Here is a 20435-nt window from a genome sequence, read left to right on the forward strand (position 1 = left end):
AACTGTGTGCAACCAACACTTGACTTGCTCCCTTTTGTTTAATCACAATATACAGAATAAGCATTTTATTTATTCTATACTACATTTTTTTGTTCATTTTCCTAACCATTCGGCTAAAGGCATGCAAACTACTTTTTTTCTTTCTTTTAATCTGTATGTGATTTAACTAACTGTTCAACTGCTCAATCGTGCAGAGCTGTGAAAAATAGTTATGAAACTACTGACAACATTATAAGAGAAGATGAAATGCACTAGGTGGTGATGTGTTGTGGTTAAGTCTCGACCATCCCTAAATCTCGCAGATCTAAACTGACAATCTGGGTGACACTCATAGATGAAAAAAAAACCCTGCCACTTGATCAGCATGATTCACTGTTAAAGGAGAGGTCTGGCTACACTGACTTTATCACTAAACAGCACTCCAGGATCATCAGAGAACAATGACAAACGCTAGAGGTAAGGGCATTATTATTGAAACATCTTTTCTACTTATTGGTTATTTGTCTTTCTTTTATGTATTTATTTATTAATTAAAAAAAAGATTAATTAAATCAGTTTCTGTTGATTTACAGGTTCACTGCTGCTACAATATTACTTCAGACTCAGAGTCAGCAGTTTAGATTTTATACCTGGATCTGAAATGAATACTGCAGCATTGTATAATCCATTATAATAGGGTTCCCTATTGGAAAAGCATAACAAAGGGTAATAAAGCACGAGTACGCATAGTAAAGCCCAGAGAGGTATGGTAAAGCATATTTAAAAACTGTGGTAAAAACATAGTAAAACCACTGGAAAAGCATAGAACTGTAAAATGGTTTCAAATTTACTGCACCGAACATTTTAAGGAATATTAAGATACCCCAATATTGAGGTTACATTATACTATTATATATACACATCACTAGAACCATATACAATATCGCCTTTATATTGGGCCATTCTGACCGTTTACGTGCTATTCAGATACTGCGTTTTTAAAACGGTAACTGAAAATGAATATAGTATACTACTTTATAGATCAAATTCTATATACATGCTGTATGTTTACATATCACTTGGGCAAAAATCTTATCAAAATAACATTTCACACATCTTGCCCAAATCAATAAGAAAAACATATTTCTTGATTTGAGTATAATAATAAATAATAATAATAATAATCTATTCTACTGGGTTTGCTGCGTGCGGTTCTACAGTCTACGAGTAGCGCTCTATTTATACATTGATTCAAAACCATACTATTAGTCACGTGTTCCTTAAGTGTAAGGTGTCATTACAAACACAGTAGCAGCCGTAACGGTGGTAGTAGTTTGATACGAAGTGTAATTCAGTTACACATCCTTGAGATAGAAACACGTGTACAGTGCGCATATACTATATATATATATATATATATATATATATATATATATATATATATATATATATATATATATATATATATAGATATATATATATATATATATATATATATATATATATATATATATTCTGTATAGTTATTGTCATTTATTGAAAAGGTTATGTGAAAAAGGGTACTTTACAGCAAATGCATTTGGATCAGACAGCCGCTTAAGGAACTGTTTGAAACAGCATGAAAGTAAAACGCAACCTCCCGCTAATGCCAAGAATCAGTCAATCCCCTTATGAAAGACACCCAATCATCGCGGGCTCTAGAATGCTGTTTAACATGTTCTGTTGCTTTTCTTTTAATGTTTCGGATTCCTGTAATTAGGGGGAACGGTTCTTTTGCGATGACATAAAATACAACCTGACTGTGTAATGTGCTTAAATGTCAAGCGTCTTTCGCTTTCCTCAGAGAAACATAAAGCCGGTGGAGATGACTCTTAGGGGAAATTGCTACAGCAATAACGTTTCAATAGCTAGACTGTTAAAGTGACAGTGCTTACCGTTGCTTTGGCAAAGCCAGTTTGTATTGCTTGTTTCAGAGGTCCATATTTTAAAATAAGCTTTACCGTACCTCTCAGGGCTTTACAACGCTAACCCATGCTTTCACTGTGCTTTATTACACGTTGCTATTTATGGTGAATTTGTATCAAGGTGTTTATGATCACAATGATTGGCTTTAGGATATGTTATATTATGCACACTACACATACATACAATACAAATAATTAAGCTTGCTTTATAATAGCTATTGAGTGAGCTGTTTAATAAATGTCAAAATAACCAAATATTGCTCCAGTCTGTTTCTGGCCACAATAAACTATAGCTCAGAGTTGCTGCATTAGAGTTAGTTATGTCTGTTTCAAAATCTCCAACCCAGTGCTGATGGGATGGGACTCCTGCAATGGTGAATATCTTTCAAGGTACAAAGAGGTAGGCTTAAATGTGGCGTTTTCTTTTTCTTTTGCAGGAATTCAAATGATTCTCCCCGTCGTCTTCAACTTTTTCTTCATTTTGAAGGTAAGCACGACTAGATCGCGTTCAACCTTCATGAAAACATTACAAGAGCCCAGGATTAACTGTAGGCGGTACAGACCACAGTCTCACAGCGTGAACAAATTGTTTTTGACAATAGAGACACTTCATCATCCCACAAATACATACACTGTCACATTATAACCAACTTTCCCAACTTCGTCAAGGGAAAGTGTGTTTGAAAACAGAGGAGGCACTTGGAGGCTTTTGATGCCATGGCAACCACACTCACTTATTTGTATTTAAATATATGAATGTGCTTGTTTTAAAGTGTTGAACTATTATATATTGGGACAGTTGTAACATTTTTTACCTTTCTCTCCATTACACACAGATAATTTGAGCTAGTTTGACCAGACTTTGACACAAACAACTTTCATCTGTCCTCTACCAACCCCCATAGTTATCCTGTTTTAAGAACTAATATAAGTGTCTGATGTTACAACTGACCCCATGGCCAGGGATCCATTACTAAACCTCATGTTCCAGCACGAAACAACAAAACTAAGAGCAATTAATTGTGTCAATTATAAGTACAGAGATCAGGGATGAGAATGCTAAAAGCCTGGATCCATGAAGTGGGTAACACAGGTACATATCACAAAATAGAAAATTAATGAAATCTCAGGTCTGTGGCACAGACAGCTCCTCTACCACAGGTAGACAGAGACCTGAACTGAGCATGTGCAGAGTAAGTGATGGCCCTCTAGCTTGCATCTGATTGGAGAAATTCAAGCTGTTACAACCAGAGAGAGAGAGAGAGAGAGAGAGAGAGAGAGAGAGAGAGAGAGAGAAAGAAAGAAAGAGAGAGAGAGAGAGAGAGAGAGAGAAATTTATTTAAAACAGTAAGAGAAAAGGAAGACATAGCCACAAATGGTCAAATGCAGACTTTGCTGTCTGGTGCCTAATTAAAGCACAGTCAAAATGGTGTAACATATTTTCACGAGTGCCTGTCTATATCACTGATTACTGACTGAAAATTGAAATTCTAACACCCAGAGGTTTTCACGCAGGTAGGTATAAAAAGGATATAAATTACATATCTTGAGGTGTTCTTACAAGTTTGCACACTACTGTGTGCATATATATATATATATATGATTTAATTTTCCAACTTCAAAGGCTCGATTAGAAAAGAGAAGCTCTGTTTCACTTGTGTTTTTTATTCTTCAACAAACCGTCAGGTAACAGGATGTGGTACACTGGGGATCTGGGGGGGGTTGAAACTAACACCTACATCTCGAGATTCTTTTATGTATTTCTTGTAAATTCATGTAGATGTTCCTGTTTGGCAAATGTACACAATAACCTTTGATGTGTGTGTTTGCTTCTATCAGTGTTAAACTAGGTGACTTAGAATACTGGGTTATAAAGATTACTATCCTCAGGACTGTCCAAACGTTTTGAATGAAAATGACATACTGATGACCAGAGGGTTCTTAAAGAGTAAACAGAACAAAAATAACAAATGCTTTATGCAAGTTTAAACACTTTGCAATGATTCTCCTGCTAGTGGTTGATTTTTAACCGCATGGTTTGAGGTTCGTGTCCAGCCCTTGCCTTTCCATTCAACTCAATGGGCTGAGAAGCCAATTCTTGACAAGCGGTATGCCCTGCCTCCATGTCTATTATTCATTATTTCAATATGTCTGTATTTATTTCAGATCAGCATATCTGAAAATGCAACTTCCGATGATGAATATTACTCCGATTTTGAAGAACACGACAATTCAACCACAGTCGATTATGGCAAATTTGAGCATCAGTGTCAGAAAGGGGGTGTCCGGATCTTCAGGGGTTGGTTCCTGCCTGTCATCTACTCCGTCATCTGTTTTGTGGGGCTTCTGGGGAACCTGCTGGTAATGCTCACCTACATCTACTTCAAGAGGCTCAAAACCATGACGGACGTCTACCTGCTGAACCTGGCCGCTGCCGACATCTTGTTCCTCCTCACCCTCCCCTTCTGGGCCACCAGTTTCTCCCGAGGCTGGATCTTCGGTCTGGTCGCCTGCAAGCTGGTCTACTGCGTCTACAAGGTCAGCTTCTTCAGCGGCATGCTCCTGCTCATGTGCATTAGCGCCGATCGCTACTTCGCCATCGCCTGCGCCGCCTCTGCCCACCGCCACCGCTCCAGGGCTGTCTACTTCAGCAAGATCTCCTGTGTCTGCCTCTGGAGCCTGGCCCTCATCTTCTCCCTGCCCGACCTGATGTACAGCAAGCTCCTGGAGGATGGCAACCTCACCCTAACCTGCGTGGCCATTTCGGAGGACTCCATTCACCTGAAGGTGAAGCTCCAATCCGGGCAGCTGGTGGCTGGCTTCCTCCTCCCCTTACTGGTGATGCTCTTCTGCTACATCTTCATCATCCAGACCCTGCTCCAGGCTCGCAGCTTTGAGAAGAACAAGGCCATCAAGGTGGTCTTCGCCGTGGTCCTCGTCTTCATCGTCTTCCAGCTCCCCTACAACTGGGTCATGCTGATGCGGACAATCGCCCTGGCTAGGGGGAGCAACACGGACTGCACGGCCGAGAAGGAGCTGGACGTGGCCGAGGACGTCACCAAGGGCCTGGCCCTGATGCGCTGCTGCCTCAACCCCTTCCTGTACGCCTTCATCGGGGTCAAGTTCCGCAACGACCTCTTGAAGCTCCTCAAGGGGATCGGGTGCATGAGCCAGGAGCAGTTCTTCAGGTACACTTCCTGTAAACAGAAGAGGAGCTCTGTCGCCATGGAAACAACGGAAACCACCACCACATTCTCTCCGTAAGGTAGTTTCAGGAAAACAAGCAGCCTCCTCATCCTCCTCCTCCTCCAAACAAACAAACAAACAAACTTGATGAAATGCATGAAGTGTTTACACAGCAAAGGAGGTAGAAGATGGGAGTTTGAGCATACAAGTGACAGACAAGAATAAATAAATATATTTAATATGGAAGTCATTTCACTATAGATAGATAGATAGATAGATAGATATAGCCATGGCCAAAAGTTTTGCATCACCTCGAATTTGAGGATTGAAACATCATTTTACAAAAAAAAACTATATGAACATAATTTAAATATTTTATTTAACATCATGTAATCAAAGAAAATACAAAATGATATTGCAAAAGTCTACCAGAAGCCATAATAGTAGTACAGTAGTATTTCAAAATGTCACATTTGTGTCTGTTTTTTCATTATGTATATGGAAAACTACAAAGCGGTATGTAATTAACCCTGTTATGCCTGAAATATATAAAAAAAATAGCTAGGAAAAAAGTAGCTTTGAACACATAATAAAACTATTTTTCATTTTTAATTGCTTTATATGGGAAATGGCATCAGGCTCATATGAGGTCATCATGCATTTGCGTCTTCCATATGTCTCCATACATACAAAGACTAAAAGAGGTTTTTTTTAATCCGTCCACATATGAGGTCGCCATGCATGAAAGGGTTAAATATGTTAACGTAACATTATTCAGCAGGTTTCATTCGACTTCATGACAAAAAATTAGTTAATTCTATAGGGTGATGCAAAACTTTTGTCCATAGCTCTATATCCAAGGAGAATCAGTTTCCAATCAATCACAAAAAATGCTTAATAAAGAAGAAAACTCATATCCCCTTTGGTCACAATTTTTGATTGACATTTTTAGACATTTTAAAAGCTTGTGTGAACTCTATGGAGTTCGAGAATGTGCCCTGCCAAAACTTTGCAAAAAACATGGATGCATTATAAAATAGATACATAGAGAGGAAACTTAACATGGCACAATTATGCAAACATTAAATTCAGCAAATATACCCCAATGGTAATTCGATTAAAGGTGAAACAACTTCCGTAATGTCACTTTTTTTGGCATGACTCCTATCTTACGAACCTGCGTCCTTTGTGAAAAACTCAAAACTCACCGCTCTCTGTCTGTCTGACCATTTCAATTAAGAGATACTCTCAAGATATCTATTTGGACCTCCCATAAAACCATTCTGTTCTGGTGATCAGATTTTAAAGAAACCTTGAAAAAATGTTTCATATCTCTAATTTCATTTGTGCAACTGAAGTGCATGACCACTTCAATCAGGCCATTGGGATAAGTGGCCAACTCCTTTTGAAGTCATTACACCTTCATTCTTTACTCTAGAGTTTCAAGTCTTTGCATGTGCAACCTTCGGGGGGAACTTCCATGGTTTTTTTTTTACAGAGAAAGGGGAGTCAAAGACTTCAACCCAACAGAGACTAACCATCAAAAATACAGTATTGTAAAACAAATAAGCATGCCTTCAAGTTATGTGAATAGTTTGTTAATAGCGATTTTATGTACATTGTATTGCCTTGGTTTTGGTTAGTTTATACTCTTACAAAGCTCTGCAATGATAAGCTGCGCATGAATTCCATTCTGTTCACATTGTTAACGTTATATAAAGTATTAGTAAGGTGTTTGTTAACTAATGTTATTAAGAATGCTGCTTTAGATGCTACTAGAATATGTTTATTGCTATATACTCTGTGTTGGCCAGTCATTCTTGTATGGGAAACATGAAAAATAGACAATTTTAACGCCCATAGCAGCACCGTTTATGGCAGAAAAAAAAGATGCTAAATTCTGCAAACCTCAAAGCAGGATAAGATCAAAAATTATCATTCACATTTTGTTTTTTTGGTGGGGGTTATCCGACTAACACAAGGCTTCTTTTTTCCACGCCCAGGAAGTGTTCTCGGTATTGGAGAACAGAGCAATAGAGAAGCAGATGTAAGGTGTAGCCTATAAAAGGCAGGGCAAGATTAAGAAGAGATGACTTGGTAAATGCAACATTTTAAACCAATTGGTTTATGACAAGACTGGGATTGTAATAAAAAGGTACAAGTTAGCACGGCTTGGTGGTCCAGTGGTTAATGAAAGGGCCTCTTCACCAGAAGGTTCCTGGTTCAATCCCAGATCAGCCACAGACTCCCTGTGTGTGATCCTGAGGAAGTCACTTAGGCTTGTGCACTGTCCTTTGGATGAGACTGAGGTCCTATTGTAAGTGACTCAGTTGTGATGCACAATTCACCCCCTAGTCTCTGTAAGTCGCTTTCGATAAATGCATCTGGCAAATGACTAAATTACTAATTAATAACAGCTTGCAGGGAGGGGATACCAAGACATTAGATATATACCAAGAACTTATTTGCAACTGAATCCTCAATATGTTTTCAAAACTCTTTTTTTTGTATCAAAAATGTATTATTTCTTCAAATGTATGTGTCATTCATTAACAACATAATTTTTCTGTGTATGTTTCTTTCATTAAAACAATAAATAAATACAAATTACCAACCAGGTACAAAGAGATAAAACTACAGTAAACGGTTTACAATTTTTTTTTTTTTTTTTTGCAGGACCTTTGCAATCTGTAACTTGACAACAGAAAAGATACAGAACACTGTTAGACATTCATGATAAAAGTAATGTTTATTTTACGCATTTATTTTTTTTTGCACATAAAGCATTTGCAATTTGACTCAACAGTAAAACAACCAATAAAACAAAAACGACAAACAATAAGTCATTTATTTAAAAAGCATTTTACGGGTCATTTGTCTGTAATGCACATCATCACCAGATTTTTTAGGAAATTCAGGGAAAGTGAGCTGTTCCGAAAATAGTAGCCTACAGTATGTTAAATCATTATTTACAGTTAAAAGTGGATAAACCCTGGGAAAAGTACTGTAAAACCATGTGAGTGGTAGGGAGTTTTTCATTGACTGCCATAAAAAATTCTGAGCAATTTCATGACTTTTTAATAGATGAATAACATCATACCGAGGGACTAAGGAGAGGTGCTCCACAAACATGTTTGGTTTCTTACATTCTCCCATAGAATAGCCTTCTGTACACCTAGCCTTGCTGGCTGCATTATTTAGCTGTATTCACCCTCAAAACCCCCTTTACGATTTAACCTGATTTCCACTACGTCAGTCTGTTAGCCAATAGGCATTCCACCATTTACTACAGCAGCTGGAGGTTATACACATCATTAAAAAGAAGAAGAAAAAAAAAATCAGGGATGCAAATAAGACTCCCAATGCATAGCAGTTTGAACCATTCCTGGTTTCCAAGACACATCTGAGCTTGTTACCTGTACACACTGTGGCTAATCAAGCTTGTGGTAAAACCTGGGATGGGTGAAACCGCTATGCAATAGGAGTCTTATTTCCAGCCCTAAAAATACATGTTCGATTTAACATTTCAAAATGTACATTGTGAACGGATGTGCACAACAGTTAAGTAATGGTTTTATTAGCTAAAAAGGTTGTAATGTTTATATTACCGTGAAGATCCCAAACTGCCTCTCTGAAGTTAATCTGCAAGCCGTTTCATACATCTATTTTTTTAACAAGAGTAAATTAATATATATTAAAAGCATGTGGCTTTGAATCTGCTATTTCAAAACCAACATCACAAGTACACTTCCCTGTAAATGCAAGTGCAATTTCTTCCCCCTCTTTCGGTCAAACACCAATTCCTTAATTAGCTACACACACTTGCAGGACACTCTCCTGCAAACTGTTATGCAAAAACAAAAGCTGCTAAATATTTCAGTACAATTTGAAAATAGACAAAACCTACAAAATCATAAAAAAATCGTTTTTTAGAGCGCATGCCACAAAACAAACACACACAAACAACAGCGCCAGTCAAAGAGTTACTCCTTTGTTCCTGAAATGAATTTTGAATTATGGGGTTGATGAAATAAAAAAATAAAAAAAACTTAAAACTTCACTGGAGACTAAAACCTTGGTTAGTTTTTAATTTTATTGGGTTTGTCTGTATTTGATCAAAAGTAGCTTCAATGTAATTCTAGCAGATTTTGCATTACCCTTTGTTTATTTCTTATGTTTGCAACCATTGTGAATGTTTATGGGTTCTGTTGCTCCACTATTTAATTATTATATGCATTTTTTTCTCTAAATCTCCCTTTATCCAGCTCAGAGCTTAGTATAAACTATAAAGTAACAATTTAAAGAAGCTACAAAAGAGCTCTTAAGCTGAGGGAACATGAAGCCCCTTTTGTGGCTTGGAACTTGGTTTCAGAAGACTAGGTTTCAGGCCACTGCAGGGCACACCAGGGGAGACTTGGGGTTTGATACAGCAACCTCAGACTAGGTCTCCCGGAACCAGGTTTCAAGCCGCTGTGGCTGAAAAGGGGACTTTATGTTCCCTCGGTTTAAAAGCAACATACTAAAATAGTTCAATTCCACTTTTCAATACAGTCAGTAAAACTTGTAAGGGATATTGTTGGTATGGCACACTCCTGTCTGAGTAAATGGTTAATTTCATGAGGCTGTACTCTGCCGGGAACAACCAAAGCTGGATTTTTTGCGAGGATTTTTACTGTACAAGGGAATGCACCTGGACTGCATCCAACCCTCATTTGTAAGGGAAATTTCTGTGACAAAGTTGTTGCTTCAATCCTTGGTGTTTCCCCGGTGCTCATAAAATAAAATGGTTATAAAAATCCAGCGGTGATTTATTCCAGCAGGGTGCAGGTTGATCTGCAGCCTGCATTTTCTATTTCAAAAAGACAAATAAGGTGCAATTAACTAGAGCAAAAGCCTAATAAACTATCTGAATACTTGTCCCTGAGATTGAGCTGTGCTAAATCCTGGCTCTCATTTGAAACATACGCATGGATTTTTAGGCAATTCTTCTAATCTAGAGCAGCAAAATGCCGATACTGCCTCTGCTGTGGTGCACTGTGTTCAGTTGCAGCGCTTGCCCCTTGACAGACACACAGACACAGAAAGCAGCATTATAAAGGAGTAACTCTTTAAAGAATATATGAAAACCCATGACAGGAGAGATAAGATAGATAGGTCTTCCTTTGTGTGCAACAGATCCCGGGTCCAGTGGGGTACAGCAGCGAGGCATCCCGTAGCGGTGGAATGCGGTAGTGCGCCAGAGGTCTCCAGGGCTCACTTGCGGGGCTGGTGGATGTGCTGGTTGATGTGGTGTGGAGGGGGCAGCTTCTCCACGCAGGGCTGAGGTTTGAGGTGTGCCACCTGGGAGGCTGCCGGAGGAAAGTCCTTGTCACCCTGCGGAGGAAATGCACAATGGAGATCAGACAGTAAAATCTTAAAAGTCTAGGAAAGGGTAAAACAGACAAGGTCCTGTTGTGAGTGACTCTGCAGCAGCAGTTGTGATGCACAGTTCACCCCTTAGTCTCTGTAAGTCGCTTTTGATCAAAGCGTCTGCTAAATGACTAAATAATAATAATAATAATAATAATAATAATAATAATAATAATAATAATAATAATAATAATAATAAAGAAAAGGATCGGAGGTGGTTGAATCAAACAAAATAATCAAATGTTTTTTTTGTTCCTCACCCGCGTGACTGCTCCGGATATGACAAGAATCTGCTTTGGTGGGCTAAAACAAGACAGAAAGAAATTAAATTCTTCTACACATGCAAACTGACATCACATCTAATGAGTTGAGTAACTGATCAAACAATTGGTGATAAGCTATTTAAGGATGTGTGTGTGTGTGTGTGTGTGTGATTATGCGGAGAGTGTTGCTTTTTGTATTGCCCATAAACCAGGGGGTGTCTTCTGGCTTTCGTTCCACCCTGAGCTCTCAATTACATAATTGGTCTAATTATTTGATTAATTGGACAAATTTAACATTTCTCTCCAGGTTGAATCAAGTGCATTTTTTTTTTTTAAATCATCAACCGTAAAAGACCTTGAAAACAAATGTTAAATATGTTCAAGTAAACAAATAAGTTAAGTTAATTGAGAGCTTAAGTTGGAATGAAAACCGTAAGACCCTACAGGCAGTGGGAGGCAGGGGCTGTGCTATTTGTTAAAGAGGTCAGAGACACACAGTTCACACATTTAATTATCCTGATTGTTTTCCATTTCCTCTCAGACAGCGGGGTTGGTTTCTTAGAAAAAATGAATACGTGGATTGACAAAGATAAACAACCTGACCTTGTTTTTTTTTTTCTCCCTTCCTGAATTTGGCATCTATATATATATATATACATATATATATATATATTTATATATATAAAAGATTTCTGGTTTGATAAAGCTAGATATGGGTATGTGTTGCAGACAGTTTTTTTTGATTGCATGCAAACAGACACTTTAATAAAAACACCAACATTAGTATGCATTAAAAATGAATTATAGAAAAAAATGATTTTAAAGCTTTTTTTGTGTGTGTGTGGGGGGTGTGTGTGTGGGGTTGGGGGTTGGATATTTTAGGAATTTGCCCACTGTCTAGATTTCATAACTATCTACAATGAGGTATACTATTTAAATGATCAGGAGCCAGCAATTTGATGTTAAATAAACTGCCCCTCCCTTATAACTGAATGATAAACTCCTGTTACCAGGATTAGCTCAGAGCAGATTTACCAGGGGTCTGACTATTCAAACTCATGGCACCTGGTCATTTCCTAAACAAGGGAAATTCTGACACCCATGACTGGGTGCAGGAATGATGAGAATTCCAATCCTAGGACTTCAGATCACTTTTACTTTTTGAATGACCGTATAATGACCTGCCAGCACCTGTGCTGTGTGTTTCAATTGCACTCTGGTTTCACGGTAGCGCTTCTCTTACTGAAACAGAAACAGTATCACATCCTGTCTCCTTCAGTATCGCACCAGCTCGCTACAGAACCCCCACCTTTCCTTTCACCATCAAACCTTTCAATAACTGAGCCCTTTGATCTTATTGCCAGAGACAGACACAAACAGGCTGAAATAACCGAATTTGGTTAACAGGTATAGGTGGGACAGTTACACCCTTTCACTGTATTAAAAAAAAAAAAAAGATAGAAATGTGTATTGAGCAGAAACCTGCTTACTAAAGGTGTCTTGGACTTAATTTTTTATAGGCAACTATGATTAACAAAGCGGGAGTTCTTGCAACACGCTTTTTTTTTTTTTTTTTTTTTGCAACTGATGAAAGGGCTACAGTATGTGACAAACCTTCAAATGCAAAAGAAAAAAAAACAGCTACTGAATTTCTTTCTTTCTACAGCGTAGGAGATTTAAAAAAAAAACAACTAAAAAAAAAAAAAAGTTTTGTCTGGTTGCAGATTGTATTCTAGGCTGCAGATGGAACGGCAGAAGACACTATGCAGCTCTTTTAGTTCAGTTCTGTGGCCCTGGTTAAATGCATTAGCAGGGAGTCAGCCCCTCTTCATACCTGCTGCTTTCCAGCTCTTTACTGTCTTTGTCCTTCTCGTGATTCTGGTCCCCGCCCAGATGGTGCTTTTGCACGATACGCATCCCTCCTGCTTTTACTGATAAACAAACAAGCAGGAAAACACACCAGTTAAAAGCACTGCCTTTTAACACATTTGGGCAGCAGTGTGGAGTAGTGGTTAGGGCTGTGGACTTGACCAGAGGGTTGTGGGTTCAATCCCAGATTGGGGTCACTGCTGCTGTACCCTTGAGCAAGGTACTTTACCTCGATTGCTCAAGTAAAAAAAAACAAAAAAAAAAACGAACTGTATAAATGGGTAATTGTATGTAAAAAAAATAGTGATATCTGTATAATGCGAAATAATGTATAATGTGATATCTTGTAACAATTTTAAGTCGCCCTGAATAAGGGCGTCTGCTAAGCAACAAATAATAATAATTTGGATTTCTGCAGATCTGCTTACAACTGACGGTACAGCAATACTACGAATTAGTCAGCCCACCCCGGTTTAATTGCCCTTTAATTGGACATGCTAGACTAAAGCTTGTACGCTTGTATTTCTTTAGTGACACAAAACCATCTGATATCTTCTTGCTAATTAATGACAAATGTATTCTCAATGCATATCATTTCTACAGTACTATGGACACGCGTGTTTGCAGTTGCATCCGAAGGCTTTTGTGAAGAGCCCACGCATTTTGTTGGTTTCATGCTGAATAATAAAACGGTGGTTGTTACCCGTTCGATATTCCATTAGGAAACTGACAGCTGAATGCAACCCTGAGCTTTAGTTCAACTCTATTAAAATCTCCTGCCAGGCAGTCTGCCAGCTGTGTGGGTGTGGAACTCACAATAAAATATAAAGTAGCATAACCGCTTTTAGTACACCTTCACCACCACCAGCAGAGAACAAAAGAAAAGGTTTTGTAATCTTGAAAAACAAAACAAAGTGGGTTACGCAGAGAGCACTGGGGGCTGCCGTGCAAGAGCCTTCGATGCAACAAAAGCCAGCCGACCCAACAATCCACAGACACAAAAACAAGGTGCTCTCCCGACACCCAGGCAGCTGTATGAATTCCATCACTGAAGCTGAAACGTGGCTTCTGAAACACAGTGCTGTCATTGTGAAACAGCCAGGTGGAACTTTAAGTTTGAGGCCAGGTAGGTACAGGTACAGTAGTTAGCTAGGCACTGGTATTAACTGATGCCTCCTCCAGTGTAACAGCGCCCCCTTCTGGAAGGTTGTTGAAATCTTATTCACAAGATCTCTTATTTTGATTTATTTTTTTTTTTTAGGCCTAATTCAATGTCTACCAAGCTATTTTTTCTTAATGATGACTTAACATTTGCATATATTTTGCAATGAAACTTGAAAACAGATATGTTTCCTGTAAAAAAAAATATATATATCACAGCATAATGCAACAAAGAAAGTCAACGGAGCAACGTAGAATGAATTATCATTGTAAGTTTTACAACTGTGCGCAAAACACAAAGTTTGAGATTAGAAAGTCTTAAATCTGCTTAATGAATTGCACAGTGTGTTTTCTGACATCCTGACGTCATATGTCAGTTGCTGGGATACCAGGTTCCTTGCTGGTAACAGAGCAAAGGCAAAATTCAGATTAACATATACAGGTTCGCTTTAAAAGGTCTCAGATTGTTTTATGGTTATTTATTTAATGCACAATCATATCAACAGTAGTCAGTTTAAGCAGGGTAATAAGCAAGTTCTATTGAATAGCAGTTTAAGCCAATGGGCAGCAGTGTGGAGTAGTGAGGGCTCTGGACTCTTGACCGGAGGGTCATGGGTTCAATCCCAGGTGGGGGACACTGCTGCTGTACCCTTGAGCAAGGTACTTTACCTAGATTGCTCCAGTAAAAACCCAACTGTGTAAATGGGTAATTGTATGTGATATCTTGTAACAATTGTAAATCGCCCTGGATAAGGGCGTCTGTTAAGAAATAAATAGTCTTCAACTATTTAAGATTGTAGAACAGCCTAAATTGTTAATGAATATATGCATTGCCTGGTCACTTTATTAGGACCTGTACCTAATATCGCGGTGGGCCACCGTTTAACATCAGGGAAATAGAAATATTGATATTTTATTGACTTTAGAGAAAGTGTAATGTGTGGTTATATTGCGAATGTGTTTTGCGCAGCAGTGGAATCAGCTGCCACAGCGCCAGTAAAAATCCTACTGGTTGTAACATCTGCTTATAAATTTAATACGAACGTATTAAACGAACTGTATTTTTGTTGTTTGTAGGTAGATAAGAGTACTTGTAATTTTCAATGACACGTAAGCAAAATTAATTTTCAAAGTACACCACCGCCCATTTTCCAATAACGTAAGACTTTTCACAACACATGCTAATAATGAACACAGCTGTGTCAAAGTACTGTCCCACAATGCACCTGCTGACATGTTGTGTACCCAAACAAAGAATAATAAATCCTGCTGTGGGAGGGTTTTTTTTTTTTTTTTTTGTGCATGGATTATCTTTGCTTCAGTATTCAAAATAAAATGCAGTAATTAAACTGCAGTTTATTTAATGGGCATTTGGCTGTTTTCAGCGTTGTATTAAAAAAAAAAAAAAAACATTTTTACTAAACATGCATAGAAAATTAACAACCGCAGACAACCGATATTCATATCACGCATAATAACAGATTTAAAAATACACTTCGTTATGCTTTTCGTAACCTTGTTGTACAATAAATAAAATAGTCAAAAGTAAAACGATAACAACCTGCAGGATGGTGTCCGGCTTTGGTGTCAGACTTATCCTTAGGCGGAGAAGACATCTCTATTGATAAACTAAATAAATAAAAAAACAAAAAATAAACGTCTCCCACTGTCTCAAGCAGTGAATTAAAAGATAACTCTATTTTTACAGCGCTTTCAATTTCAACACTGCCAAAAAAAGAAACAAAACAACACACCACATGACCACAAGGCACAAACCATCTGAAAAGAAACCGCGGGGGTCTCTCGTTTAAAAATAAATAAATAAATAAATAAATAAATAAATAAATAAATAAATAAAAATACGATAAATTAGGTATTGCTATGCCGCATCCATATTGGAAAACGCGCATTGTTAATATCTGACGTAAACCGTAAATGACAGAAAACAAACATTACTGATACACAGTAGACTAGTCCAATAAAGTCACGTGACAATGTCGGCCAAGAGGAGCGGTTCGTTGGAATGGATCCAACAGTTTTAATAAAACAAAAACGGAGCTGTCTGTGTTTAAAAATATATAGGTAATGCTGCACACACGTGTCTGTGTAGGTTTCACTGTGATATCATAGCTAATTTAATATTCATTTAATAATGTTGGGCATCGTAATACAAGTTTTGGTTACAATAAATACATAGTTTGTGTGTGTGTGTTTGTTTTACACTGTGACTCGGGTGACTGTGCTTGCAAACACGTGTATCTTTTTTTTTAATACCATATATTTACATTTGGTTGTCATGTTGTATTTCAATACATCCATGTGTTGTTGCTATAATTGACCACTAGATGGCACAAACGGAGCTCATATTTATTTCTTGTACTGTATTATTATTATTATTATTATTATTATTATTATTATTATTATTATTATTATTATTATATACCACTTGACTTAATTGCTGCTTTGAAGTGGTTTGAAAGATGTGTTCTTATTTCAGTCTGACTGGAAGTTACTCAGTCTATGAACATGCCTGCCATTTTCTAGGTTATAATGGTGTTTAAATCAACGATGCAGCTGTTTTCAACGTGTATGTTACAGCAGCATGCGTCTCGTTTTAACCTACATTTTATAGATCTCATACCGACCCCAGAATTGTGCAATTCACAATTTGTGGTTTATATACATTGAGAGAGAGAGAGAGAGAGAGAGAGAGTATTGAAGCTTTTAATATTGAGAGAGACAAAAAAAGAAATTGTTATGAAAATGAATGCTTAAGCTATTGAGAGACAGAATCAGACTGTATATCTGTGTGTGTGTGTGTGTGAGAGAGAGATCTTCAAAAAATGGCACACAGTATTTTAGGTGACCTTTCAGGGTAGATTTGTTATTTTTTTTACTGCAAAATTGCCCTTGCTTTGGTTTCTCTCTTCTATGGCAAGGTATAGATCTAAGAAGGAGTTAGAAACCAATAAATAAATAAATAAATAAATAAATAAATAAATAAATAAATAAAGTTTCCTGATCATTTGGCAAAATAGTTCAATTCACTTTTTTTCTTGAACCAACATGACTCGTTCTCTACAGAAAATATTAAAATAAGCTTAATAAATTCAGTTTCAAAGTCATTTTCATCATATTCAGCAGCTCTTTAACTAGCAACACAGAGCTTACTCACAACACTTTTAGAGACATTGTTGCTGATGGAAATGAGCCTGATTTCAAATCGCTTTCAACTCAATCCCAGTGGCAGATGTGCTATTGAAACGCAATACTGTTGCTCGCTAAATTTTTATTACAGCAGAACAGTCAAGCCCACCCACACACTAGCTAGGAGACCCAGCCAGAATCATATCTTGTTTTTACAGAATCTGAATTTTCTATCAAGTCTCAACAAGCGAACTTGAAATAGAGCCCACATTGATGCCAATGCCAGGTATGCAGTGTTTCTGGCGTTGTAGGCAATATGGGGCTGTTTGCCTGACTCTGATCAATCTTTTCATGCCCCTCTCTTACAACATGTGAGGTGGAGAAAATCAGGGTTCAGGGTTATGCATTTGTATCTCCTTTTTTGAGGGTCATATTCCAAGTTTTATTGGTGTAACAGAGCTGAGGCTGGGCGCCAACCGGCAACCCCCGAGCATTCCCGCTTTCAGAGCTTTTCTCCTCCTCTCATCTCACTGGCAGGGGGACCTAATCCGTAGCGCCAGTGTATCACACCACACCGCCCGTTACACATGCATCACATTTTGCTGATTAGTCCTGACAGGTATGCAAGATCAATGCATGATGAACAGCCCAACTACGCTAATATACATCTAAACTGGTCCAGTTGGCAGTCCCAATAAGTTCTGAACATTTTTTATAGATGTGTCTCTTGGCTAGACCCTGGATGATAAAGTTTAAAAAAAAAACACCCTCCCAAATTAAGAGTTCAGATCCCAACTTGACTGCCAGTGATGAGCAGTTTAGAAACCGCAGCCTGTTACTTGACTGGCAACAGAGTTGGGTGACTATGCCAACATAGGTCTGTAACAGTGTTTTTAATAATCAGTTCTGGGAGTGCCACGAAGCTAGTGTGTGTGTGTGTGCGTCTGTATTGGGTTTGTTTATAACCCTCTATTAAGTAATTCTTTGGATACTGTGGAATCATTTCGGTTTTAAAACGTGAATCAGAAGTTTAGAGTTCCACCCATAGCTTCGGTGAGATGCTTTGCGATTTTAAACAGACCCCTTTTTCATATGATTAAAACAGCTGACAAGTCTGGAACTGGAAGTTCAAAGAACAGTATTGAATTTTGCACAGTAATGTCGCGCTTGTCCAAGCTTTTCCCATGCTTGTGTATTGTGGCCTTACTACAGAGATGATCTGAATAGAAACAAAAAGACTGAGGGTAATTATAATAACAGCAGTCTGCACATTTATTAGAACATCCCATTGGGTTCCCATAAAGGATGTGGCTGTAAGTCTTTATTTAACACATTACATATAGTACATTAAACTTGGTTGTAGGATCTGCAGTGAGAGAGTGTAACTGGACATTGTAAGTTGGAGAGAAAGTTGCACACTTTAAAAATATAAATAAATACTGCGCTGTTTAGGACTTAAGTAAACATCAGCCAGGTGTAATCCTTACCAGGTGAAGCTGTATGATCATTTAATTTACAAAACGTTTTGAAGTTTACGGTCCTTTCCCTCTGTATGGTTTTAGACAGGGCAGATGTCCTGAACTCAGTGGCGAATACAAATACAGGATGGAATTTTCATAACAGAATGTTCTGTTGTTGAATTTGAATCATAGGAACATATTGCGGCGAATCCTATTGTGATGCAGGTTTTATCCAGGACTGTACTTTAACTGCATGGTTATAATTGCACGTTTAACTAAACAGCCTATCGTTTCTATTTCAAAATAGCTTTACTTTTTGAAAGCTCAATCTCCGGTAGAGATCATTTTCACTGTCTTTTTGCTGGGACAGACTGGGTCGTAAGACATCCTTCTAGGGTGGGTACGTCATTTGGCGATGTGGTAAATTAATAAACACAGGCCATGGTGTGAAGGCAATTGACAATAACTCAAGTTTTACACATTCGATTAAACACAAAAATGGCATCAGCACATTGAACAAAATCTGTGCTTTTATTTAATATGTCAAAGGCTGGGGTAGTATGATCATGTGACATTATCACAGGTCAAAGGGCACGGAGAGTCATGTGTTGGACCGCTTGAGTGTAAATAGCTGAAAAGTGTTTAAGAAGATTCATAATATTACACAGATTTTTTGGTATATTTACAGGACTTGTGTTGCTCAGATTTATTTTGGGTCCAACGCATTGTTAAACGGAAAGCATTTGGAACAGTAAGAGGCAGTCACAGTGTGCGTATGACGCTGTGGGGAAGAGTTTCAGTGATGCACGGAAATGAGTGGATATACCTACTGTTATTACAGGGAAGAGCTTGTCATTTTCGGTAAAGATGTCTAATGTAACATTATCAGCTTTTTTTTCATTCACAATAAAAATAACAAAGCAAAAAAGATATGCAAACATTGCACAAGGGTTGCGTAACATCTTGCTAAATCTAGTCCATTGTGTTTTGTCTTCTGTGTTTGTCACACCAAGCCTCCGGGATCCTAGTTCAAAGACAGAAAAAACAGATCAACTTCCGAGAATGTCCTCCATTCATCAAAAAGAAACATGATGATTTGTGGCCCTTCCTCGCCCCCTGCTTTCTTTAAAGTAAAGGAGGCGCTATACTTTAAGGCATTCATTTAGGTTTCCCTTGAAGAAGTGCTTATTGTAAACGAGAGATTAGGGTTTCACTTGCTTGACTGTGTTGAAAGACGCATCAATGATTTTATTTCAGCATCCTTTTATCTCACTACTCCTTTGGTTCACATGGTCTGATTGAACCGATTGGAATGAGTTTAGGAGGTAAATATCTCTTACTAAGCAGCAGCAGGTTTTATCTTCAGAGTCCAAATTATGGTACATAAAAAAAAAAAAAACATGCAAAGAACCAAATGATCTTCAAAAAAAATCTTGCCAGTGCCAATAAAAAATAATAATATTCTAACGCTATTAATAATAAGAGACAAGAAAATGGATTTCAAAGCCTTGGTTAGCGCAACAGATGCAGGATTGGACAGTTCCAAAATGGTCACCCTGCCCTGCAATGAGGTGTGTTTTTTGCGGACCGAAGAGGTTAGGGGTTCACGCCCAGCCCTTACCTCTCTGTTCAACTCTATGTTCTGAGATGCCAGGTCATTACAGTGACCCCCTATGGGAATGAATCCTGACTGACATCTGCATAAGGCACTTGGACATTTAGGTGAAGGGTAAGACGTTCCATCTTTGAACCGCAAGATAAGCAGAGATGCCAAACCATTACATCATCACGCTGGTTTCCAGTTTGCCATCTCGAGACGCGCTCAGAATGGTTGATCGGATTTGTTCTCATTATAAGGGTGTAGAAAGCCAGCCATTTACCAGGGAGGTGTTATGAGATCAATAATTATTCACCTCAGATGGTGCTCACTTCCTGGCTTTTGACTCACAGCAGGGATTTCTAATAAACCCCCTAGGCAGGATAACACAAAAGCCTTA

At 38.1% G+C, this 20435-nt stretch overlaps 2 protein-coding genes across 2 annotated transcripts; one reads left to right on the forward strand and one right to left on the reverse strand.

The window, feature by feature from the left end:
* Positions 1-362: 362 nt before the first annotated feature.
* On the forward strand, positions 363-7788 carry LOC117435141 (C-C chemokine receptor type 7-like). Its single transcript, XM_034058131.3, has 3 exons — positions 363-456; positions 2381-2430; positions 4110-7788. Exons 1-3 carry the CDS (start codon positions 441-443, stop codon positions 5205-5207), a joined length of 1164 nt encoding a protein of 387 aa, XP_033914022.2. The 5' UTR covers positions 363-440; the 3' UTR covers positions 5208-7788.
* Positions 7789-7852: 64 nt separating this feature from the next.
* LOC117435017 (death-associated protein 1 homolog) lies at positions 7853-15620 on the reverse strand. Its single transcript, XM_034057857.3, has 4 exons — positions 15393-15620; positions 12636-12732; positions 10799-10841; positions 7853-10502 (listed from the first exon to the last, which is right to left on the reverse strand). Exons 1-4 carry the CDS (start codon positions 15445-15447, stop codon positions 10383-10385), a joined length of 315 nt encoding a protein of 104 aa, XP_033913748.1. The 5' UTR covers positions 15448-15620; the 3' UTR covers positions 7853-10382.
* Positions 15621-20435: the final 4815 nt, after the last annotated feature.

The sequence above is a fragment of the Acipenser ruthenus genome, chromosome 28, assembly GCF_902713425.1.
Source record: "Acipenser ruthenus chromosome 28, fAciRut3.2 maternal haplotype, whole genome shotgun sequence".
In the NCBI taxonomy this organism is placed as follows: domain Eukaryota; kingdom Metazoa; phylum Chordata; class Actinopteri; order Acipenseriformes; family Acipenseridae; genus Acipenser; species Acipenser ruthenus.